The sequence below is a fragment of the Danio rerio genome, chromosome 2 (genome assembly GCF_049306965.1).
Source record: "Danio rerio strain Tuebingen ecotype United States chromosome 2, GRCz12tu, whole genome shotgun sequence".
Taxonomy (NCBI): Eukaryota; Metazoa; Chordata; class Actinopteri; order Cypriniformes; family Danionidae; genus Danio; species Danio rerio.
The window spans coordinates 6329282-6352621 of record NC_133177.1 but is presented as its reverse complement, the minus strand read 5'-3'; the positions used below and the strand labels follow the sequence as shown (position 1 = coordinate 6352621).

General features: G+C 35.7%; 1 protein-coding gene across 2 annotated transcripts in view; it reads left to right on the top strand.

Annotated features, from left to right (window-relative positions):
- Positions 1-23340, top strand: part of scp2a (sterol carrier protein 2a) — a 34937-nt gene that overhangs the window by 5544 nt on the left and 6053 nt on the right. Inside the window, exons 7-15 of one of the 2 annotated variants that reach the window (NM_200865.2) lie at positions 67-130; positions 276-362; positions 1365-1515; positions 4403-4550; positions 7830-7937; positions 14463-14616; positions 18701-18797; positions 20102-20231; positions 22977-23056. In NM_200865.2, the coding sequence (NP_957159.1) occupies positions 67-130; positions 276-362; positions 1365-1515; positions 4403-4550; positions 7830-7937; positions 14463-14616; positions 18701-18797; positions 20102-20231; positions 22977-23056 (1019 nt within the window). Of the gene's footprint in view, positions 1-66; positions 131-275; positions 363-831; positions 982-1364; positions 1516-4402; positions 4551-7829; positions 7938-14462; positions 14617-18700; positions 18798-20101; positions 20232-22976; positions 23057-23340 lie in introns of those variants that run through there. The other variant, XM_005163230.4, reaches the window with a different exon arrangement.

Genomic DNA, 23340 nt, shown 5'->3' with positions numbered 1-23340 from the left:
AGATTGATCCCAGCAGGCAGCTTTTAAGATTCTCTTTTATTAACAAAAGCACTTTGTTGTATCTAGGTACAAAACCAGAGCATTTTGCCAAAGTTGCTTGGAAGAACCACAAGCATTCCACCAATAACCCGTAAGTTTTGCTGAGAGTTTGCCCTAAATGAAAAAATGCATTCAACTGCTCTCTGCAAAAGAAATCATTTCTATATCACATACTCTATAACAGATGACTTGTTCAGTGTGTGAATCTCTTTCTTCTGGTCCACTTTGACCCTCAGATACTCTCAGTTCCAGGATGAATATAGTCTGGAGCAGGTCATTGACTCCAGGAAGGTCTTTGAGTTCCTCACGCTCTTGCAGTGCTGGTAAGTTGACAAGCTAATTAGCTAGGTTATGAATATTCTCAGAAGTTCCCAATTTACAGGGGATCTATTATGACACAAACCATTGTTTCGAGTTGTAAAAGTTATTCATTCTTTAATTAAACGAAAAGCTGACAGAAATGAAAACAACTGAGTGAAGCTGTTGGAGTATACACTAACCTGCTCATTATTCAGTTACAAGATGGCACCAAACAATCAAAAACACAATGCTGACAGAAACGAAACTGGCTTCATGGAGCTTAGACTAACCTATGTATTTTTCATTCACAAGATGGCGCCAAACAGTCAAAAACACAATGCTGACAGAAACGAAACTGGCTTCATGGAGCTTAGACTAACCTATGTATTGTTCATTCACAAGATGGCGCCAAACAGTCAAAAACACAATGCTGACAGAAACGAAACTGGCTTCATGGAGCTTAGACTAACCTATGTATTATTCATTCACAAGATGGCGCCAAACAGTCAAAAACACAATGCTGACAGAAACGAAACTGGCTTCATGGAGCTTAGACTAACCTTTGTATTGTTCATTCACAAGATGGCGCCAAACAGTCAAAAACACAATGGTCTTTGAGTTTCTCACACTCTTGCAGTGCTGGTAAGTCGACAAGCTAATTAGCTAGGTTATGAATATTCTCAGAAGTTCCCAATTTAAAGGGGATCCATTATGCCACTACTTACAAGATATAATATAAGTCTCTTATGTCCCTTGAGTGTGTATTTTCAGCTCAAAATACTTCACAAATAATGTTTTACTTTTTGAGGCTCCCCATTTTAGACTAGATCCAAATCATGTCATTTTGGTGACTGTCGCTTTAAATTCATATGAGATTGTGCTCCCAGCCCTCTTTTCAAAAGAAGGCGGAGCTACACAGCAGATTCAAAACTCTAATGGGACAGGTGTCAAACTGTAAACTCTAACTGTAAACCATTTTCCTTTCCAGAAAAAAAAACAATGTTTTGTCATGTTGTTTTCTGTAGCCCGACGTCAGACGGAGCAGGCGCTGCAGTGCTGGCCAGTGAGTCGTTTGTAAGAAGGAACGGACTAGAAAAAAAGGCGGTAGAGATCGTAGCACAAGAAATGGTCACAGACCTCTCCACCACCTTTGAGGAAAACAGCTGTATGAAAATGGTGATCTTACTGAGCAGCACACAACCACCAAAATAAAAGCTTCAGTAACACATTCACCTAGTACAAATAAACATTCACTTTTTGGTCACACTTTATTTTAAGGTACAATTCTTGGTATTAGCAAACCATTAACTGTGATTTTCGCCTCGTTAAACTACTCATTTGCCACTTATTTATAGTTCTTAAGGCGGACGTTAGGTTTAGGTATTAGAAAGGATTAAGGATATAGAATAAGATCATGCAGAATATGCACTTTATAGGTTAGCGGAGAGCTGTTGTATAAGACTGAAGGGCTTTCTCTGCCAAAACAACCATCTTGGATGTAGTGTTGTTAAAAGTATCGAATTCGGTACTTTTCGATACTGAAATTTTAAATACATCCATTTCCCGCTAACATCTGAGTACTGTTGAGCGTGTTATTAATCACCTCAGAGATGTCCGCCTTTAGCGAGTGAAGAATCTCTGATTTCAAGTTCATTTTCTTTGGGCTGTCCGACGAGGATGAGGTCACCTGCCATCAGGTGATGTTGGAGCTTGAAGATGATGCGGTGTTGAGCCTAAAACCAGATCATGCACCGTTCTAATTTTAAAAAAGCATACGAAGCAGAGATCAGACAATGTTTTATCATATGGAGATGATTTTATATCATATAGACCATTTTGAGGGATGTAAACAAAAACAATGGTCTCAATGTGTTGCCTGTTTTACATTTTTAATTTCTATAGCTTCCGAAAATCCAAAAAGTGCCACATATTGATAAATAATGTTATGATAGCTGTTTTAACATTAAGTTATGATTGAATTTGCTCTTGTCACAGTTATGAAGTAGTTTGATAACAAGCAGGAAATGTTCATGGGCCAATGACGTCACCACATTGAAATGGTCTGTAGCAGGAGATCAGCGGGAGCTTGAGCCAGCAACTGGAACCACCGTGCATTTTATTAAACACCACTAATTGGCCTTTGTGTTCACATGCTCAACAGAAATGACTCTGGCTGTGAAGGTCATCAGTTTACCACTCTACACCAAGTGCAAACACAGATACATAGACTCTAAGGTCTTTTAAAGCCGCGTAGATCAGTTGATTTATCAGCTAATCACTCGTATGTCAGCTTATAGACAGATCAGCTGATCTACGTGACTTCAAAATACTCCAGTGTCCCAGTATCTGTGCTTAATAGTGGTGAACTAAAAGTGGTGAACTGATGACCTTCACCGCTAGTCACATTCATTTCTGTTGATCACATGAACACAATGGCAAATTTAAGAACGTGCTCAACAGCACTCACATTTTAGCGGGAATGAACGTTTTAAAATTCCCGTAGCAGTTGCTTGCCATAAAAAGTAGACACAAACCATTGTTTCCAGTTGTAAAAGTTATTCATTCTTTAATTAAACAACAAAGCTGACAGAAATGAAAACAACTGAGTGAAGCTGTTGGGGTATACAATAACCTGCTCATTATTCAATTATAAGATGGCACCAAACAATCAAAAACACAGTGCTGACATAAACGAAACTGGCTTCATGGAGCATAGACTAACCTACGTATTATTAATTCACAAGATGGCGCCAAATAGTCAAAAACACAATGCTGACAGTAACGAAACTGGCTTAATGGAGCATAGACTAACCTACCTACTATTCATTCACAAGATGGCGCCAAATAGTCAAAAACACAGTGCTGACAGTAACGAAACTGGCTTAATGGAGCATAGACTAACCTACGTATTATTCATTTACAAGAGGGCACCAAAGAGTCAACAACACAAAGCTGACAGAAATGTAACTAGCTTAATGGAGCATAGACTAACCTATGTATTATTCATTCACAAGATGGCGCCAAACAGTCAACAACACAACGCTGACACAAACGAAACTGGCTTAATGGAGCATAGACTAACCTATGTATTATTGATTCACAAGATGGCACCAAAGAGTCAACAACACAATGCTGACAGAAATGAAACTGGCTTAATGGAGCATAGACTAACCTACGTATTATTGATTCACAAGATGGCGCCAAACAGTCAAAAACACAATGCTGACAGAAATGAAACTGGCTTAATGGAGCATAGACTAACCTACATATTATTAATTTACAAGATGGCACCAAAGAGTCAACAACACAATGCTAACAGAAACGAAATTTACTTAATGGAGCATAGACTAATCTACGTATTATTCATTTACAAGATGGCACCAAAGAGTCAACAACACAGTGGTGACAGAAACAAAATTTACTTAATGGAGCATAGACTAACCTACGTATTATTCATTCACAAGATTGCACCAAAAAGTCAACAACACAATGCTGACAGAAACAAAACTGGCTTCATGGAGCATAGACTAACCTACGTATTATTCATTCACAAGATGGCGCCAAACAGTCAACAACACAATGCTGACAGAAACTAAACTGGCTTAATGGAGCATAGACTAACCTACGTATTATTCATTCACAAGATAGTGCCAAACTCAAAAACAGTGCTGACAGAAACGAAACTGGCTTCATGGAGCATAGACTAACCTACGTATTATTAATTCACAAGATGGCGCCAAACAGTCAAAAGCTGTGGCATGACAGACAAGCAGATGCATATTGAATGTGAATGTAAATATGCATTTGTGAACGTATTTACTGTTGCTAAAGGTGATTCAAAGTTCCTGGATGAGCCTGTGTTATTTATCGGTTGTTATTTGGGAATAACATACCTTGTAATACTGCGACTGACCAATCAGAATTGAGGATCCCAGACAGCCATATAATAGGTACTGATAAACAGCCAATATCTCAATAATAGCCAGGTAATAATCCACTATTTATTAGTGAGAATTGCTCCCTGTAGTTAATTGTTACCCCCTCTTTTTGTCCACCATTTCAGGTTGGTTATGACATGACCCGTCTCGCAGCTGAGAGGTGTTATGACACCGCTGGCGTGAAGCCGTCAGATGTGGACGTGATCGAGCTGCACGACTGCTTCTCTGCCAATGAGCTGATCACCTATGAAGCGCTGGGGCTCTGTCCTGAGGGTGAGAGGAACTGCTCTCTGTCTCTGTCCTTAATCAGGGTGTTCGCGCGGTCTTAAAAAGCCTTACATTTCAAAAACAAAATTTTAGGCCTTAAAAACACTTAAAATGACTGAATTATTGTGTTGTAGGTCTTAAATCATTTTAAACTAGTCTTAATATTTCTCTGTTTATTTAAACCTACCCAATCGGGCCAACATTCATCCAATCACCTATTTACCAATAGGGTTTAATTATCTTCCTTACAATAACATTTGTTTAAAGTTCTCCATGTATCTTATAAAAAACCTGAAAAATCACATGTACAGAAGTATTCACAGCCTTTGCTCAACTTTGTTGATGCACCTTTGGCAGAAATTACAGCCTTAAGTCTTTTTAAATGATGACACACCTGTCTTTAGGAATTTTTGCCCATTCCTCTTTGCAGTACTACTCAGGCCCTATCAGGTTGTATGGGAAGTGACGGTGTACAGCCATTTTCAGATCTCTCCACAGATGTTCAATAGGATTTAGCTCTGGGCTCTGACTGGGCCACTTAACGACATTCACTGAACTGTTGTAAAGCAACTCTACTGATATTTTGGCAGTGTGCTTTGGGTCTTTGTCCTGCTGGAAGATGAAACATCACCCCAGTCTGGGCTCAAGAGCACTCTGAAGCAGGTTTTCATTCAGGATGTCTCTGTACATTGCTGGATTCATCTTTCCCTCTATCCTGACTAGCCTTCCAGTTCCTGCTGCTGAAAAACATCCCCAAAGCATGATGGTGCCACCACCATGCTTCACTGTAGCGATGGTATTAGCCTGGTGATGAGCTTGTGCCTTGACAATCCTGTCTTGGAGGTCTAAAGGCAATTCCTTTGTCTTCATGCTTGGTTTGTGCTTTGACATGCACTGTCAACCGTGGCACCTTATATAGACAGGTGTATGCCTTATCAAATCATGTTCAATCAACTGAATTGACCATAGGTGAACTCCAATGAAGCTGCAGAAACATCTCAAGAATGATCAGTGGAAACAGAATGTAGCTGAGCTCAATTTAGATCTTCTCTGCATGTACATGGGATTTTTCAGGTTTGTTATTTTTAATAAATTTGCAACAATTTCAAAAACTCTTTTTTACATTGTCAGTATGCCGTATAGTGTGTAGAATGTTGAGGAAATAAATGAATTTAATCCATTTTAAATGAATGTTGTAACATTTAAAAATGTGAAGAAAGTGAAGCACTATGAATACCGGATGCACTGTGTAATACACTGAAACTTTGTGCCCTCTGGCATATGCTCTAAGAATTAATGATAAATTGCAGTCTCATTTGGAGCTCGACTACCCGTCTTAAAAGTACTATTTAATAGATGTCCAATCTGTAAATAATCTGATTTTCGTTGAGGCCAAAATGTTGGGTTAACTGGTTAAATCTTTTTAAATTGTCATTTTCAAAAAGATCCCCTGACTTAAAAATACCATTCTCTGTCCATTCCTTCCAAAGAAAATTAGATTTTCCAATACACAGTTTGGGATTCAGCCAAATACCTGAGATTGTGCTCAGAAATGGCTTCAACTATAATGTTTTTGCTATTCTTTTCCATACTGATTGAAGATGTGATATTACAGGATAAGACAAAGGAAGATATTCAGAAGAATGTTGAAAACATGTAGTCTTTAGCTGCGTCCCAAATCGCATACTTATGCACTATTCCAGAGGTTCTCAAAGTGGGGGTCGGGACCCCCCAGGGGTCGCGGGACAATGAAGGGGGGTCGCCTGGTGATTTTTTCAAAAATCAATACATTTTTATTAAACCATAAGACTTACTGTATTTTATCAATAACCTACTGAAGAGAAAAAATAGTCGTTTATAGTTACTATAAACTATATAGTTACTATAGCAGCTTATTAGTTCTTATAGTTATATTAGCTTACTAGTTCTATTGGATTGCGACTTCTCGGGTAATTACATTATACTAAAGACACAGCAATACTGTCAGATGCAGCAGATTTTGTCACACCAGGTTAAACTTTCTAGCCCATTTACAGCACTGACATATATAAAAAAAACAAAGAATAGACTTGGGTCTATTGGTGTGTGTGCGTCATTGCATACAAGGTTTCTGTATTTATAACCACCACCTCAGAGAATATTGGGGGTCACGAGTCACTGGCATTCTCATTTTGGGGGTCGCGGGCTGAAAAGTTTGGGAACCCCTGCACTATTCTACGCCATTTTGTAGTATAAATAGTGTAAGTAGTGTGTTCACACTGAAAACTCTAAAAAATAATAAGTGCACTTTGTTTACCCGGATGATGCACTCATTCAGCCGGTAAAATGAAGTGTGTAATGATGGACACTACACGCACTCAACGACCGCTGGTTTGCTTACGTAGCAAAAGGGGCGGAGCTATCGGAAGACATGTTGGATAACTTTATTTATTTTGGATAGTGAAAGCAAAATTCTCCTACGAGAGTGATTATAGCGCCTCCAGATGGTGAATGCGGTTATACTCACGGCAGGTATTATTTGATAATTCGGCTGTTTATTTCACTGATTTGGCCACCCTCAAATGTCATCAGGGAAACGCTTTGAATTTCCACATAGTAAAAAAAAACATTAGTGTTCCATTTGGGACGACACTACATACATATACTACCCTGTTGAGTGTGTAAGTGCATAAGTACATAGTGCATGAGTGCATAGTGTATAGTGTGCCATTTGGGACGCAGCTATTGACATCATAGGTAAATCTAATCCTATGGAAGTCAGAGGTTTCAGGTTTCCAGCTTCAAAAATATCTTTAAAATATATATATATTTTTAAATAAAGTAAGTCAAAAAGGTAAAAGTAAACGAAGACAGAATTTGCAGTTTTGGTTGAGCTGCCTTTGATTTTCTAATATTTTTTGGCATAAAAATGAATCAATAATTTTGACACATACAATATATTGTTGGCTATTTCCAAAGTGCAGAGGAAAAGTCAGCAGGCAGTATGGACCAGTATGGTAACTTCACATTTGTCTGCGACCTGCCATAATTGTGGTAAAGTGTCCAAGAACTCTTCTCATAACCTGAGTGCACATCGCAGCTGACTACGGCAGCTGGTTTAGTCCAAATAAAATCAAAGTACTTTTTTGCATTTGAGTTGGTTCGAAGCCGGTTCACATTCTCAACTACTTCAGGGTTAATTTGAAAGCATACGGAGACCACCTCTGAGCAGGTCTCAATACGCTTCTCTGATCCTCTTTTAGCACCTTTGGATTGACTTAATGATCTGTTTTCTGATTTCTGTAGGCAAAGCCGGGGAGCTGATTGATCGGGGTGATAACACATATGGTGGCAAGTGGGTGATAAATCCCAGTGGAGGACTCATCTCTAAAGGACACCCACTCGGAGCTACAGGTACAGTTTACTAAACACACCTGATAGTGAATGTAGGTCAAAGTACATTTAAGGAATTGGTCAGCTAAAGTGCCTTGCAAAAAAGACGGGGTCTTCTTTATGCTTCAAAAGGTGCCACACATTCTTTATTGGAAACAGGTCGGGACTGCAGGCAGGCCAGTCAAGTACCTGTATCCTATTCCTCTGTAGCCAGAAGTTTGTAATGCGTTCAGAATGTGGTTTTGCATTGTCTTGTTAAAATATGCATGGGCGTCCCTGGAAAAGAAGACAGCATATTGTGCTCTAAAATCTCAATGCACTTTTCAGCATTAATGGTGTCATCACAGAAGTGCACTGTCCTGCTGAATTTAGCTTTAATTTGCCCCAACACACCTGTCTGTTTTTTTGTGTGACTACAGTAAATCCTTTATTAGCTGGTTCGAGGGTGTTTAAATTCTGTGTAAGATCAATTTATACAATGTTTATTTTGCTAGCGCATATTGTTATTCTTCAGGTGAGGGATATCAAACTCAGTTCCTGGAGGGCCGCAGCTCTGCACAGTTTAGTTCTATCCTTTAAAGGGCCATGAAACCCCCTCGTTTCAGCAGGGTGTTTTTACACCTCTACTTTGGAAAAAGTCAGAAAAGTGGGCGTGTCCAGCTCTGTTTAGGGGGAGTGTCGGAGGAACTAAAGTGGGATGGTGTGGGAGTGTCTATTTGGGCACGCGCGAGTTTCAGTCAAAATACACACACCTGAGAAAGTGATGGTGTTTAACCTACATGGACATCTGTAGTCGAATTATTTGCCAAATTATTAAATGTTGGACTTTAACTGCAGTTTGGCTCTTTCATTCAGGGAATTCATTCATGCCCCTCGCGACAAACGCGATATTTGATTCGAGGAACTGCTCTAAGCGTGTATTTTTCATGCAATGTTTGATACCGAACGGCGAATAAGAGAAAAAAAAAACTCTGCATTTCCCGGAAACTTAGATGCACACGACAGGTAGCGTCAGAAAGCCGCGTGTGTTATTCCGGTCACAAAATGCGGTGCTATGTTTGCACTCAGTGCAATAGTTAACTTAATTCGATACGAACAAACTGAATAAACAAAGAGCACTGGTTGCTCACTTACCAAATCTGTAGAGGCAGGACAATCACCAGCAACTAGAGCCGCGTCTTTATGAAGAGAAGACTAACGTTACAAGCGAATCCGGATTTCAGCGTTTGCAGATGAGAACAGCTCTCAGGTAAACAATGTTCCTCCTTAGACTTGTAAGTTATTGTTGTCGAGCGTCGCGTACACTGTTAATCCACACGTGATCCAGCTGAGCTCTCACAGAGAGAAAATGAAAACGAAACTTAACTGCAGCAAACTATAAAAGCAACACTTCACGCTTGTTTTGCCGACACAACGTGGCATCTCTGTGGCGTAAACACGGTGACACTAATGAATATTAATGAAGTTGCACAATAGAGCGCGCTAATTGGTTTGAACCAAGCCTTACTCATGCATTAATGCAACACACTGTAAGACGTAATAAGACTCACTCTGGCACAGACGCCCAGTCTGCACGCTGGAATACATTGCTATTATGTCATGACCGTGACGCAGCTTCTAAAATTAGTTTCAAACCGGAAGTACGAATTTGCTTGAAATAACGCAAAAACAACCGATTTACACTTTTTAGTGAAATATAGGTGTCCTAATAGTGTTTTTAGCAGTGTGGGACACATATACGACTGTCAACAGCTCAAAAAATGTGTTTTGGTGTTTCGTGACCCTTTAACACACTTACCTGCAGGTTTCAAACAAGTCTGAAGGACTCAGCTAGTTTGATCAGGTGTGTTTAATTAGGGTGGGAACTAAACTGCAGAGTTGTGAGTCTCGAGGAGTTTAACATGCGTGCTTTAGGTGAACATTTAGGCCATGCAGTTGAATCCACCGACAGAAAATGTTTGTTCTTCAATCAAAGTCTGACCATTTGCGACCACATTTGGAGTGACGGTCCTTCTCTAATGATGTCACAATATTCTTAACCACACCCCTCTTACTGTTAGTTTGCTATAAGGGAATGATGCGCAAAAAGAAAGCCCCGCCCCTACTCAAAATTACGTTTCAGTTGGAAGTACATCAACACAACTGCAACTTCCAGTTAACAGGGACTTATGGCAGGTCCTGACTGGCAGGAGATTCCAACCATTTTTATCACACTTACTTACACTTGTAAAATGGAGGAAGAAACTGATCCTAGAACTGTGTACTGTAAAGTTCCTGTCAAGCTCTGACAAAGTCCCATACATCAATAGTCTTTTCTGATCCTTCCCTTAATAAACGACCGATGAATCCCCTGTTGTAAGCGTGTCGATTGCTGAACTCGTGAGAAAAATGACGGGAACACAGCACAAGGATTTGGCTATAATAAATAAACTACAACCACTGATTCTTCATCTTTGCGTAGGGAAAGTAACACTAACTTTCCCTCACACATCAGAGCACAGCGTCTTCACAACATGATTTAACCAGGATCTGCTACAGTGCTTGTCTTCCTCTTTTTCTTTCTACTGTGTTTGTGGCCGGTGCCGGGGGGTTAAATTTTCCTGGGTCTGTGTGCACAACAAATGGGCTTGGCTTGAGTTCCGTATCAACTTCACGCCGACATGGCTAAAGATTTGTTACCATGTTGATTTATTCGAACGCAAATAGCCCCTTTCACACATATAGACCTTTCCGGAAAAATTACCAGCAATTTTCCGGAAAGGTGTGTATGTGTGAACAAGCCCTTTTTGAAAATACCAGTAAATTCTTTCTGGCTATTTTCCGGAAAGAGAAGTTGTAACATTACCTGTAATTTGCCGGAATGCTGCGCTGTTTGAATGCAAAAGGAAGATTGCCGGAAAGAGCGCGTGCACGTCTTGAACGTGCTGACGTGAGACGCCTGCTTTAGCCAATCAGAACTGTCAGACGCATTCACGTCCGCGCGGTTTATGAGAATAAAAGCCTTTGAATATTTTACCAGACATATTTAGCTGCTAGATGTTAGTCAGATCACGTTTATATGTTCATCTTAATGCCAACCGTGTAAATAATTATCGATAAGATGCTTATGATAAGCCGTTGTTTGTTTACCTTCAAGCTTTGCATGTGCCCGTGAAACAGCCTGTGAGCGCCAGCACACACACATATCATGTACGTCTCATCTATGTGTTTTCACCGGAGTTGTTCACAATACTGATCCATCCACAGAGTTTGTAATTTAGTCAAATGTTTACAAAAACAAGCGCAGCCGTTTAAAGCTCATTTGTGGTTAATGACGTCAGAATTTACCGGTATTTTGGAATGGATGTGTGAATGCTCTTTTTCGGAAAAATTCCATAACGTCCTCGCCTGTGTGAACAGCGCTTTTTTGAATTTACAGATAAAGTCGTTTCGGAAATTTTCCAGATATTTACCGGTATCACTTTGTGAAAGGGGCTATTGTGTCGTCTCTTTTATAGATGAATCAATAGTTTTAAACACAGTGCATTTTCAGATTTAAGCCTTTTTTATTAGGTACACCTGTCTAACTGCTCGTTAACGCAAATTTCTAATCAGCCAATCACATGGCAGCAACTCAATGCATTTAGGCATGTAGACATGATCAAGACGATCTGCTGCAGTTTGAACCGAGGATCAGAATGGGGAAAGGGGATTTTAGTGACTTTGAACGTGGCATGTTTGTGATTGCCAGACGGGCTGGTCTGAGTATTTCAGAAACTGCTGATCCAGTGGGGTTTTCACGCACAACCATCTCTAGGGTTTACAGAGAATGGTCTGAAAAAGAGAAAATATCCAGTGAGCGGCAGTTCTGTGAGCGCAAATTCCTTGTTGATGAGGTCGGAGGAGAATGGCCAGACTGGTTCCAGCTGATAGAAAGGCAACAGTAACTCAAATAATCACTTGTTACAACCGAGGTATGCAGAAGAGCATCTCTTAACACGCAACATGTCCAACCTTGAAGCAGATGGGCTACAGCAGCAGTAGACCACACCGGTGACAACAATACAGACAATTGTAATATATAATATATTAAATTATATTATATATATGATTATAATATATTAAAATATTTTGATATCAAATGAATGAGGTACTTTTAATTCACAGAATATAATAATAATCACAGAATCTTGATATTAACCCATAAGAATCCACTGTGACACGGGTGTCACATACAATTGTAGACAATTGCATGCAGAAGCATGTTCTAAGTGGTTCACTTTATTCTGTATTTTTCTATAAGGAGAAATCAGTCCAGGTTCTTATGTATTGTGGCCGGGAAGTGCAAAACAACATTACAAAGTGTGAAACACTTTTACAAAGCTCAAGACAAATTGACATTTTGGAAAACATTTTTACTTATCATACTTATGGGTTAAAATACATTAAAATGATCTCTGACGAACCACAGGTCTCTGAATGGCTGCTAAAAATTCACAAATGCATGTTTGGAATCATAGGTTTACTGTGTTTTTGATCAAATAAACAACCACAGTAAACATGAGACGTTTCTGCAAAAACAATAGAAAATAGGTTTATTCCAATTGTTTGACCAGTGCATCCTTTAATCCCCATTCATCATCTTTACAGTGATATTATTATGTTGTGGTACATGACTTACAATGTTATCTAAAGGCATTTGAGATGATTTCTTTTTACAGTTATACATTTTTCTCCAATTATATGTTTGAACACCTCTGCTATGATGGGTTGAGGATCACAGGCTTGCTTTGGCTGACTCTTGTTCTTATTCTAAGTCTCTTATCTTGTTGGGGTTAATGAGCAAAAGTGCAAGCAGTTTAACCCAACAGGATAAAATGTCCAGCCTGAGCGTTAACACACGAGTCAGCACCGAGGGATTAAGACAGGGTGTCAAGTCACCGGACATCCAGAACTGCAGACAAACAGCATAGCAATAGAACTCTGTTCTGGGTTGTGTCAATTATTATTATGATTTTTATTTATTTTTATGCCAGTAGTGAAAGTACTAGGGGTGGGAATCATTAGGGACTTCACAATTTGGTTATGTGAATTATTGACTTACATTTGTCCTTTTTTCTTTAGCTGTGTGAATACATCTTTCCAACTTTATTGTATGCATATTATGTCAACCTGTCTGCATTCCTTAGTGATTCTAAAGATTTAGAATTATTAGCCCTTCTGTATAATTTTCCCCCAATTTTTATTTAACCAAAAGCATTTTTTAACACATTTCTAAACATAATAGTTTTAATAACTTATTTCTTATAACTGATTTATTTTATCTTTGTCATGATGACAGTACATAATATTTGACTAGATATTTTTCAAGACACTTTATTTACCTTAAAGTGACATTTAAAGGCTTATCTAGGGTAATTAGGCAAATCATTGTATAACAAGACAATCGCAAAACAAAATTGCTCAAGTTGGCTTGTAATATTAATGTGAGAAAAAATAAAACTGCTTGTATTGTACATAAGCTTTGCACGACTGATAGTTTTAAAACCTACCTGTCTAAAAGAAATACTTCAGCCATTGTGTCATCCTTCAGACCGCGGTTTTGACATGCGTGTTCCCTCCAGTGTGCAAAAGCAACTCCATTGATTCAGGATTTAGGAAAGTTTTGATTCAGCATTTTTGGCAGAAGCCCTTTTTAAAAACAATTATTCTTTTCATGGGTCTTTCAGAAAGAAGGTCAGGTTGATGCTGAGTTTGCCTGCTGTCACTCTCTTTCCCTGTCAGCTGCGGTAGGTCTCGCTGCATGTGAACGTGCAAATGAGTCTTGGATCTATCTGCGTGAAAAGGGTGTGCAGATATACAAATCTACATTTGTTAACAGACAGTTTGGGACACCTTTTGTAATGTTTGGAGTAAGAGTACAGCGGGGAAAATAGGTATTTGACACATCACAATTTTTCTCAGAAAACATATTTCTAATGGTGCCATTGACTGGAAATTTTCACCAGACGTTCGTAACAACTAAATTAATATATGCAAAGAAAATCTACAAATACAAATGTGTTAAAAAATCTAGTTAGTTTACACATTAAGTAATACAATGAAATGACGCAGGGAAAAAGAACACATGAAGAAAGGGAGGTGTAGAAAGGCAGTGAAAGACCAGACAGCAGCTGAAATCTCTTAGTAGTTTTTTTAGCAACCCTCTGCCCTTCATCATTACAAATGAATATCAGCTGCTTCAGCCCAACATCTACATTACTGTGATGAAGAAGATGATCCCAGAGTGGACATTTCAGCAAGACAATGATCCAAAACGCAGTCAAGGAAACTCTCAGATGCTTTCAAAGGAGGAAAATCAAGCAGTAGAATGGCCTAGCCAATCACCTGACCTGAACCCAATAGAATATAGCAATTAAAGATCTGATTTGATAGACGAGACCCACAGAACCACCAAGATTTTTCATCATGCCTGATCGAATGGAGAAACACTCACACTGACAGGTTGTTGTGACATTGAGAGTGTGTGTATGTACTGAGTGAACTCTGGCCTGGTTTGATGTGCAGGTCTGGCTCAGTGTGCGGAGCTGTGTTGGCAGCTGAGGGCCGAGGCGGGGCCCCGACAGGTCCCCGGGGCAAAGCTCGCCCTGCAGCACAACATCGGCCTCGGTGGAGCCGTGGTAGTCACACTCTACAAGATGGGCTTCCCTCAGGAAACAAGGTATGTGTCAGGCTAAATGAGTTTGAGATCACTAGCCCAGCTCACCAATATCCAATGGTTTTATATGTTGAATGCTCACTAGTGCTGTATTTCACTTTGTTTAAAAATTATCACTTAAAAATATACTTAAATAAATTTTAGTTTAACATATTATTTTATTGTTAAATACTATTTGTTTATTTTCTTTATAGTTTTTAAGCTTGATGCATAAATCGTTTGTTAACAGAGAGATTTTGAGATTATTTTTGATGACTTTTTGTCAATGTACATTTTCTATGTATGATATATATATATATATATATATATATATATATATTTTTTTTTTTTATCCAAAAACGTCAATATTGTTATAGTAAATATTTAAATATGTAAATAAATTAATTAAAAAAAATATATATATATATATATATATATATATATATATATATATATATATATATATATATATATATATATATATATAAGATTATTTCAATTGTAAATAACATGTTTTGTGTTATATTAGGATTTAAAATGTCATTTATTTATGTAATGGCAAAGCTGAATATGTTCCCGACATATTACTCCAGAGATATGCTGTAAATACCCTTTTTCAGATATCCTTATTAATTTAAAAGTACCATTTATTGTTATTACAATTATTAAAACTGTTTGACTGTGATACATTTGTTTTCAATAATAATTCAAAAAATTGTAAATATCTTTTTGTAAAATAATTTATTGTCAATCTAATGTCACTGTCAATTGCTTGGTAAGCATTCTTTATCTTTAATCATAGTAACATCATACTTTTCAGCAGTAGTGTATTTCTATTAATTTTTATATTTTTGGTTTGTTTTATTGTTTGTTGAACTTTTATGTGGATCTATCAGTGGCCTTAACTATCTGTAGCAACATTTACAACAGAAATAATCATGTTCAGTAAGCTTTTTGAAGTTTTAGGCTTGACCAATTGAGCCCTTTTACATGTTTGTTTTAAGCTGGGTACAAATTCCAAGGTACAAACGAGTGCAATTCTATATGACCCTCATACTGAAATGCACATGGCCTGGTCTGTACATCAGCAAGTACAGTGCTCAACATATATGAGTACACCCCTCACAAATCTCTCTTTTGAATTCATATTTTAATAGGAAGCTATACAATATTATAATTGTGCATATGCATTACATTAGTTTGTACTGAAGCAAAATCTGGAGCTTATCAAACAGAATCACTTACAATAAGTCCAAAAACTGGTACACCCAAATTTACAGTGTATGTTCTAGAAAAATATTAAATACAAAATATTTATCTTTAAAAGAGAGAAAAAATCAAGAGAAGCAAAAAACAAAGCAAAAAAAAAAAAATAGTTGAAATTTTAAAGTTTGTAATTTATTTTGCTGTATTTCGCTTGAATTTTATTGTATTATCTTTTAATTTGTAAATATGTTTGGTGACTAAAATATTATTTTAATAAATATATCAGTTTAATAAATCTGTTTTGTTTAAATGCACCAAAATACATTGCCTATATTCGCAAAATATCCATTTAACAAAATATTTATTTTCAAACTGGGGTGTACTTAATTATTCTGAGCACTGTACATGCAGTTGAGGGCAAAATGAGTAGTCCTTCTGTGCAATTTGGATTATTTTTCCAATTTTTCCAAAGTGATGTTTAATAGATTTATATGTATTTTAAACCTTTTAAAAATGTAATAGTGTTAACAAGAGTTAATTTCTTTTATCTTTGCTGTGATGACAGTACATCGTATTTTACTAGCTATTTTGCTAGATACTAGAATTCAGCTTAAAGTGATATTTAAATGCTGAACTAGGTTAACCAGACAAGTAAAGGTAATTAGGCAAGTCATTGTATTACAGTGGTTTGCTCTGTAGACAAATGAAAATAATATTGCTTATGGTGGCTAATAGTATTGACCATAAAAAGTTTTTTAAAAAATTAAAAACAAACAAGACTTTATCCAGAAGAAAAAATATCATCGGAAATACTGTGAAAAAGTCCTTGCTCAGTTAAACATCATTTGAGAAATTTTATTTTAGAACAGTATTTTAAAAATAAAAATTGACTTTAACTGTATGTTTGCTTCACAATGTCTTAGCCATGACTGTCCACAAACCAACCGCAGAGAGTTTTTCACCTGTTTAGTCGATTAAAACAGCTGTTCCCAATAAATCAAGGTAATTAAAGATGCTTTAGAACTGCTTGGACTGTTTGTAATAATATCGAACTTTGGATTTAGCTATAGACTTTGTGAAAGCTTGCAAAGGGTATCATTAATTTTGGACATGCCACATTCTGATTATAAAAGCTGATAAATATTTTTTTTACACAATATTGTCTCTTTTACATGGTCTTATTATCTTTAGGCAGAAGCCTTTGCTGTTTCCGGTCAAAAAAAACTTGCTGGTTATTTTAAAATAACTTCAAGTCAGAATTTGCCAGAGGTATGAATAATTTCAGGCTTGACTGTGTATGTATATACACAAATGTTTTATACATAATAGTCATGCAAAATATTTATATACACAAAAATATACACAGTACGCACAAATATACTTTTTAAATATACTTTTATTTTAGATGTGATTATTATTATTATTATTGTAATTATTATTAATATTATTATCAGAAAAAGAATGTCTCCTAAAGAAACGTATGATAGAAATACTGTTAAACATCACTTGGGAAATATTTTTCAAATTAAAAGATCACGTGTGCAGAGTTACTGAAGTTTGTCCTGCGCACTTGCGTTTTTTTTAGTTACTTCTTTGGTTTGGTGCGTTAATCTGATCGTTACTATTATTCAAAAGAAGGTAATGATTCGCACTCAATTGCTTCATACTGTTTTTATTTTTACTTTTTCTTACATTTTACAGTTGATAACAGAAAAACAGACGTTTCGGCACAAAGCCTTCCTCAGTGTGTGGAAGTGTGTTATCAAATTAAAAGATAAAAATTGACTTCAACTGTATGTGTGTGCTCCACAATGTCTTATCCATGACTGTCCACAAACCAACCGCAAAGACCTTCTGTTTTTCACTTGTTTAACTGATTAAAACAGCTGTTCCCAATGAATCAGGGAAATTAAAGATGCTTTAGAACAGATTGGACTGTTTGTAATGATATTGAACTTTTCCCATAGACTCTGACAGTTTGTAAAAGGTATGATTAATTTCGGACAGGTCACTTTATGCCTAAAGATAAGCAAAAGCTGATAATTTGTTTTCACAATGATGCCTACACAAATATATTAGTAAATATAAACCTTTATGTCGGATGTGATTTTATCATGATAATCTTTTTTATTATTAAATGAAATAAGAATGTGTCTAGAAGAAATTTTTTTGGAAATACAGTTAAACATCACTTGGAAAATTGTGCAAAATATAAAAAAAAGAATAAAAATTGTACATGAGGGTTTATAAGTAGTATAACTTTGTTCTATTAACTTAGTTAAATGACGTTATTAGGAGATTTAATAAATCGTTTATATACAGGATATACAGTTGAAGTCAAAATTATTCTTTTTTAAATATTTTCCAAATTATGTTTAACAGTTTAAGGGATTTTTTTACAGTATTTACTATAATATTTTTTCTTCTGGATAAAGTCTTATTTGTTTTATTTCGGCTAGAATAAAAGCAGTTTTTAATTTTTATTTAACCCATTTAAATGTCAATGTTATTAGCCCTCTCAAGCAAATTTTAATTTCCGATTGTCTACAGACAAAAAGACACCATTATACAATGAATTGCCTAATTACCCTAACTTGCCTAATTAATCCAAGCCTAATTAACTAAGCCTTTCAATATCACTTTAAGCTGTATAGAAGTGTCTTGAAAAATATCTAGTCAAATTTTCTGTACTGTCATCATGACAAAGTAAAAAAAAAATATTAGAGATGAGTTATTAAAGCTATTATGTTTAGAAATGTGCTGGAAAAAATCTTCTTTCCATTATGCAGAAATTGGGGGAAATATACAGGGGGGCTAATTATTCTGACTTCTTAAATGTTGGATTTCTTTGCACACATTAAAACAAGACCAGCGGTAAATGTTCTGTTGTAAACGTTGTCAGCTCTAGGATAGCAGCGGTGTCCACCAGCGCCTCCAGTGACCGCTCGGGGTTCAAAGCTCACACCGTCTTCAAGGAGATCGAGAAGAAGTTGCAGGAGGTAATTCACCAATTATATTGTCGAAATAACACTCTGCCTCTGTTCATTGTCATTTGGAGCTTGTTGACGCTTTTTAGGCTTCTGCAAACATCCAAGACTAAGAGAAACCAATAGAAAACGAATGCAGTAACATACTACACATGCATGATTATTCTTTTCGGCTTAGTACATTTATTAATCAGGGGTCGCCATGGTGGAATGAACCGCCAACTTATCCAGTATATTTTTTACGCAGTGGATGCCTTTCCAGCCGCAACCCTTCACTGGGAAACACCCGTACACTCTCATGCACACTCATACACTACAGACAATTTAGCTTACCCAGTTCACCTATAGCTCATTCCAGGAAACCCACGCGAACACGGGGAGAACATGCTAACTCTACACCCACTGGGCCACCGTGCTGCTGTATTCTCTTATATTATATTATATTATATTATATTATATTATATTATATTATATTATATTATATTATATTATATTATATTATATATTTTTTTCTTTGGCTTAATCCATTTATTCTATATTATATTATATTATATTATATTATATTATATTATATTATATTATATTATATTATATTATATATTTTTTTCTTTGGCTTAATCCATTTATTCTATATTATATTATATTATATTATATTATATTATATTATATTATATTATTATTTTTTATTATATTATATTAATTTTATTTTTTCTTTTTCTTAGTCCATTTATTCTATATTATATTATATTATATTATATTATATTATATTATATTATATTATATTATATTATATTATATTATATTATATTATATTATTTTTTTTCCTTTGGCTTAGTCCATTTATTCTATATTATATTATATTTTATTATATTATATTATATTATATTATTTTTTTCTTTGGCTTAGTCCATTTATTCTATATTATATTATATTATATTATATTATATTATATTATATTATATTATATTATATTATATTATATTATATTATTATTTTTTATTATATTATATTAATTTAATTTTTATTTTTCTTAGTCCATTTATTCTATATTATATTATATTATATTATATTATATTATATTATATTATATTATATTATATTATATTATATTATATTATTTTTTTTTCCTTTGGCTTAGTCCATTTATTCTATATTATATTATATTTTATTATATTATATTATATTATATTATTTTTTTCTTTGGCTTAGTCCATTTATTCTATATTATATTATATTATATTATATTATATTATATTATATTATATTATATTATATTATATTATATTACTTTTAAACTTTGTCATTGTTTTTAACAGGAAGGTGAAGCATATGTAAAGAAAATTGGCGGTGTTTTTGCATTCAAAGTGAAAGATGGTCCCGGTGGAAGTGATGCATTATGGGTGGTGGATGTGAAGAATGGCAAAGGCTCTGTTTCTAGTGACGCAGGTGTGTTTTTTTCATTCATTCATTTTACTTCAGGTTATTCCCTTATTCATCAGGGTTTCCACAGCGGAATGAAGTGCCTGTTGTAAAACAAGACATTTAACTTTCCACTATTGGAGTAATTGATTCAGTTAGGATGTTTTATTCAGTAATAATGCATTAGTATGTGTATCAAATATGACAATTAACACTGAAAATAAAAATAAACACTACTGTTTTATTATTAATGAAAGAATCAAAAGCTGTTGCAGCATTGTCCTAAAATACATCACATGGAAACAAGCTTTTTTTTTTTTCTTCAAAATGTTAAATGAAACTTTAAATACAAGCATTTCAATCTGCTATTATTTCTGAAGATACAAATGTTAAAATTACTAACACCGGATGTTGACTTATGTCTGACAAAGATTTGAATTATAGGGTAGTTTAAATTTCTTAATGTGAAAGTTTGTGAACTTCGGGGGCACAATACAAGGTTAACTTTTTTCCCTTTTTCCACAGCCTCGTCCTTTGTCTGTAAAAAAAAAAAAAAAAAAGCCAGTGTATCACTTCAACGTTAACATCAAATGACTTGGGATCCATTTGAAAACGACTTGTTTTAATGATTTTGAGTCGACTGTTTGTTTCGAGTGGCAATAATTTTATACACAGTCAACTTTCAGATTGAAAACTTTGCAGGATGTTTTCATTCACTTAGAGCTGTATTAAACACTGCACGAAAGGTTATTTTCAAAAATCCATAATATGGTCGCTTTTAATAAGTGCAGTGTTGGTAAACATTAGGTGTGCAGGTTACATTGTAACCCTGTGTCCTAACAACATGCTATGTGACAAGAGTGATGAGCAATTTGGCTGTTTGCACAGATGAAACACGACAGAAATTTAAATACAGCCATTCAGAAGCACAGAATAGTGCACTCACTGCACTCTAGCAAAATTGTGAGCTTTGTAACCTAATTAATACATATTAAACCTCTTTAGCATTATTATATGTAGATGCTGAATCACTGATACCTGTTGGGAGTCGCATGTTTCAAATGGTTTATTTTATTTTCAAGATCTGCTGCTGCTTTTAGTGGTATGGCAATAAATGTCATGTAAAAAGGGTTTAAATCAGCCTTTAGGCTCAATAGTCAGGCACACTCATGTCAATCTGGCAAATTGCGTGGACTCGTCAAAGGAGGACCCAAATGAAATTGTTTTGATCCTGGAGCAGGGCTCGAAATTGCGACCATTTTGGTCGCATATGCGCCCGAAAATTAATCGATGCGACCTCATAATATATTTGGGCGCATTAGTGCGACCTGTTTTGATTTTTTTTTAAAACGTGCTGAATCGCTCTTCCCTGCCGCTATATTGGTTCATATTAGCTGTCAATCACTCAAGGCTTTTCACTGTTAGATGACAGGGAGGGAGCTTTTATTTCCACGGGAAATGCAAACGGCTAAAGAGTGAAAACTTAAAGCACGCAGGTTTGCAAAGTGCAAACCCCACCTAAAGTTGAGGCGCAGATGAGAGCGATCATGACACGTGGTGAGTATTGATCCGCCAGGTGAGATCAATCGAGTACGCGCTTCTTGGAGAAGGTGCCCGAATCTCCATGCGTTGCATTCACTGCGTGTTCAGCGCAAATGTCCGCTAAAAGTCAAATCTAATACTGTATCATCGCCAAAGAAGCTCGCCTTTACTAAGTTTACACTGAAACTGCGTCTCATAACAAACAGCGGTATTTCGCCGATGCTCAACCTGCTCATAAATTGGGTCGGCTGACTCGCCTGCTTTTCCACAAACACAGAAAAATGAAAATCAGCTCAGACGGAACATTTAAATTGACACAAACTGAAACCAAAACTTTTAAAGAGTGATAGAAGTGAGACTTTACTTACTTTCTTTTGCCTATTCTTTCTTGAGGTGTATGTAATTTTTTTTATTTAGTTACTGAGCTGTTTTGCAGCTTTCAGCCTTGAATTTAATATTTTATTATAATCTTTTGTTTGTTTTGCAGCAGAAATATTATTTATTAAACTGACATGCATATATATGCTGTTTAGCAGTACAAAATAAATATTTCTTACTGCAATGCTTCATTTTTGTTTGATGCAAACTATACATTTATTTTTCATAAAGTAACAGACTTTTTATAGCAGATAACTTGCATTCAAGCACATTCAAGGCAGCATGATGATGACAAATGGAATTCATTGTTACTATTATTGTCATTTACATCATCATTAATATTCTAGAATTATAATACATACACATTTTGGAATTATTGCACACAAATATCAATGTCATCTCAGCATTAGTTAGATAGTTGTTTCTGGTTTTTGTTAGTCCTAATTGATGTTGTTTTAAAATACAATAAGTCCCTTAAAATACAATTTGCAGCGGTGCTCAATCATTTTTGGTGGGTGCTCCTAAATTTTTTCTGGTGCTCCTAAATTTTTGAAGTTGGGAGCACCGGTGCTACCAAATAAAAAAGTTAATTTCGAGCCCTGTGGAGTGCAATACTTAGTTCAACCACTGGGTGTCAAACTTACATACTGCACCTTTAACTTCTAAATGTTCTCTACAGGCTGTTGGTGATTTATTGGTACAGCATGCAAATTGGAAAACTAATGTATTTTGCATTACACTGCATCATTTTACTGATTAACTCTAAATTCGGTGTCTCCAAGAGTTTATTTGCATGGAATTTGTACTTAGTAGTTGAAGTAGTTGAAGTTTCACTGTTTACTTTCTGCACAGGTAAAAAGGCAGACTGCACTATCGCTATGGCTGACGCAGATCTGCTGGATATGATGACAGGGCAGCTCAATCCACAAACGGTACGTTCTGATGGTCTGTCTTTTACAGATCTGTTTTTTTTTATTAACAATGGCAACGCCTGAATTCTATACCTACTAGAAAAGCCATATGGATCATCCTGACCGACCGTTATATATAAGACTGTATAAAATTAATTTTTTGTCATAATATTTACATTTAAAGCTTCTATTGAGATTTTAGAATTAAGTTTTGAATGTGTATGGTAGGGCTGTAGATTTTGGAAAAATTTGACATTGCAATATTTTTTTTCCCTGCGATATATAATGCGATAGAAATACAATTT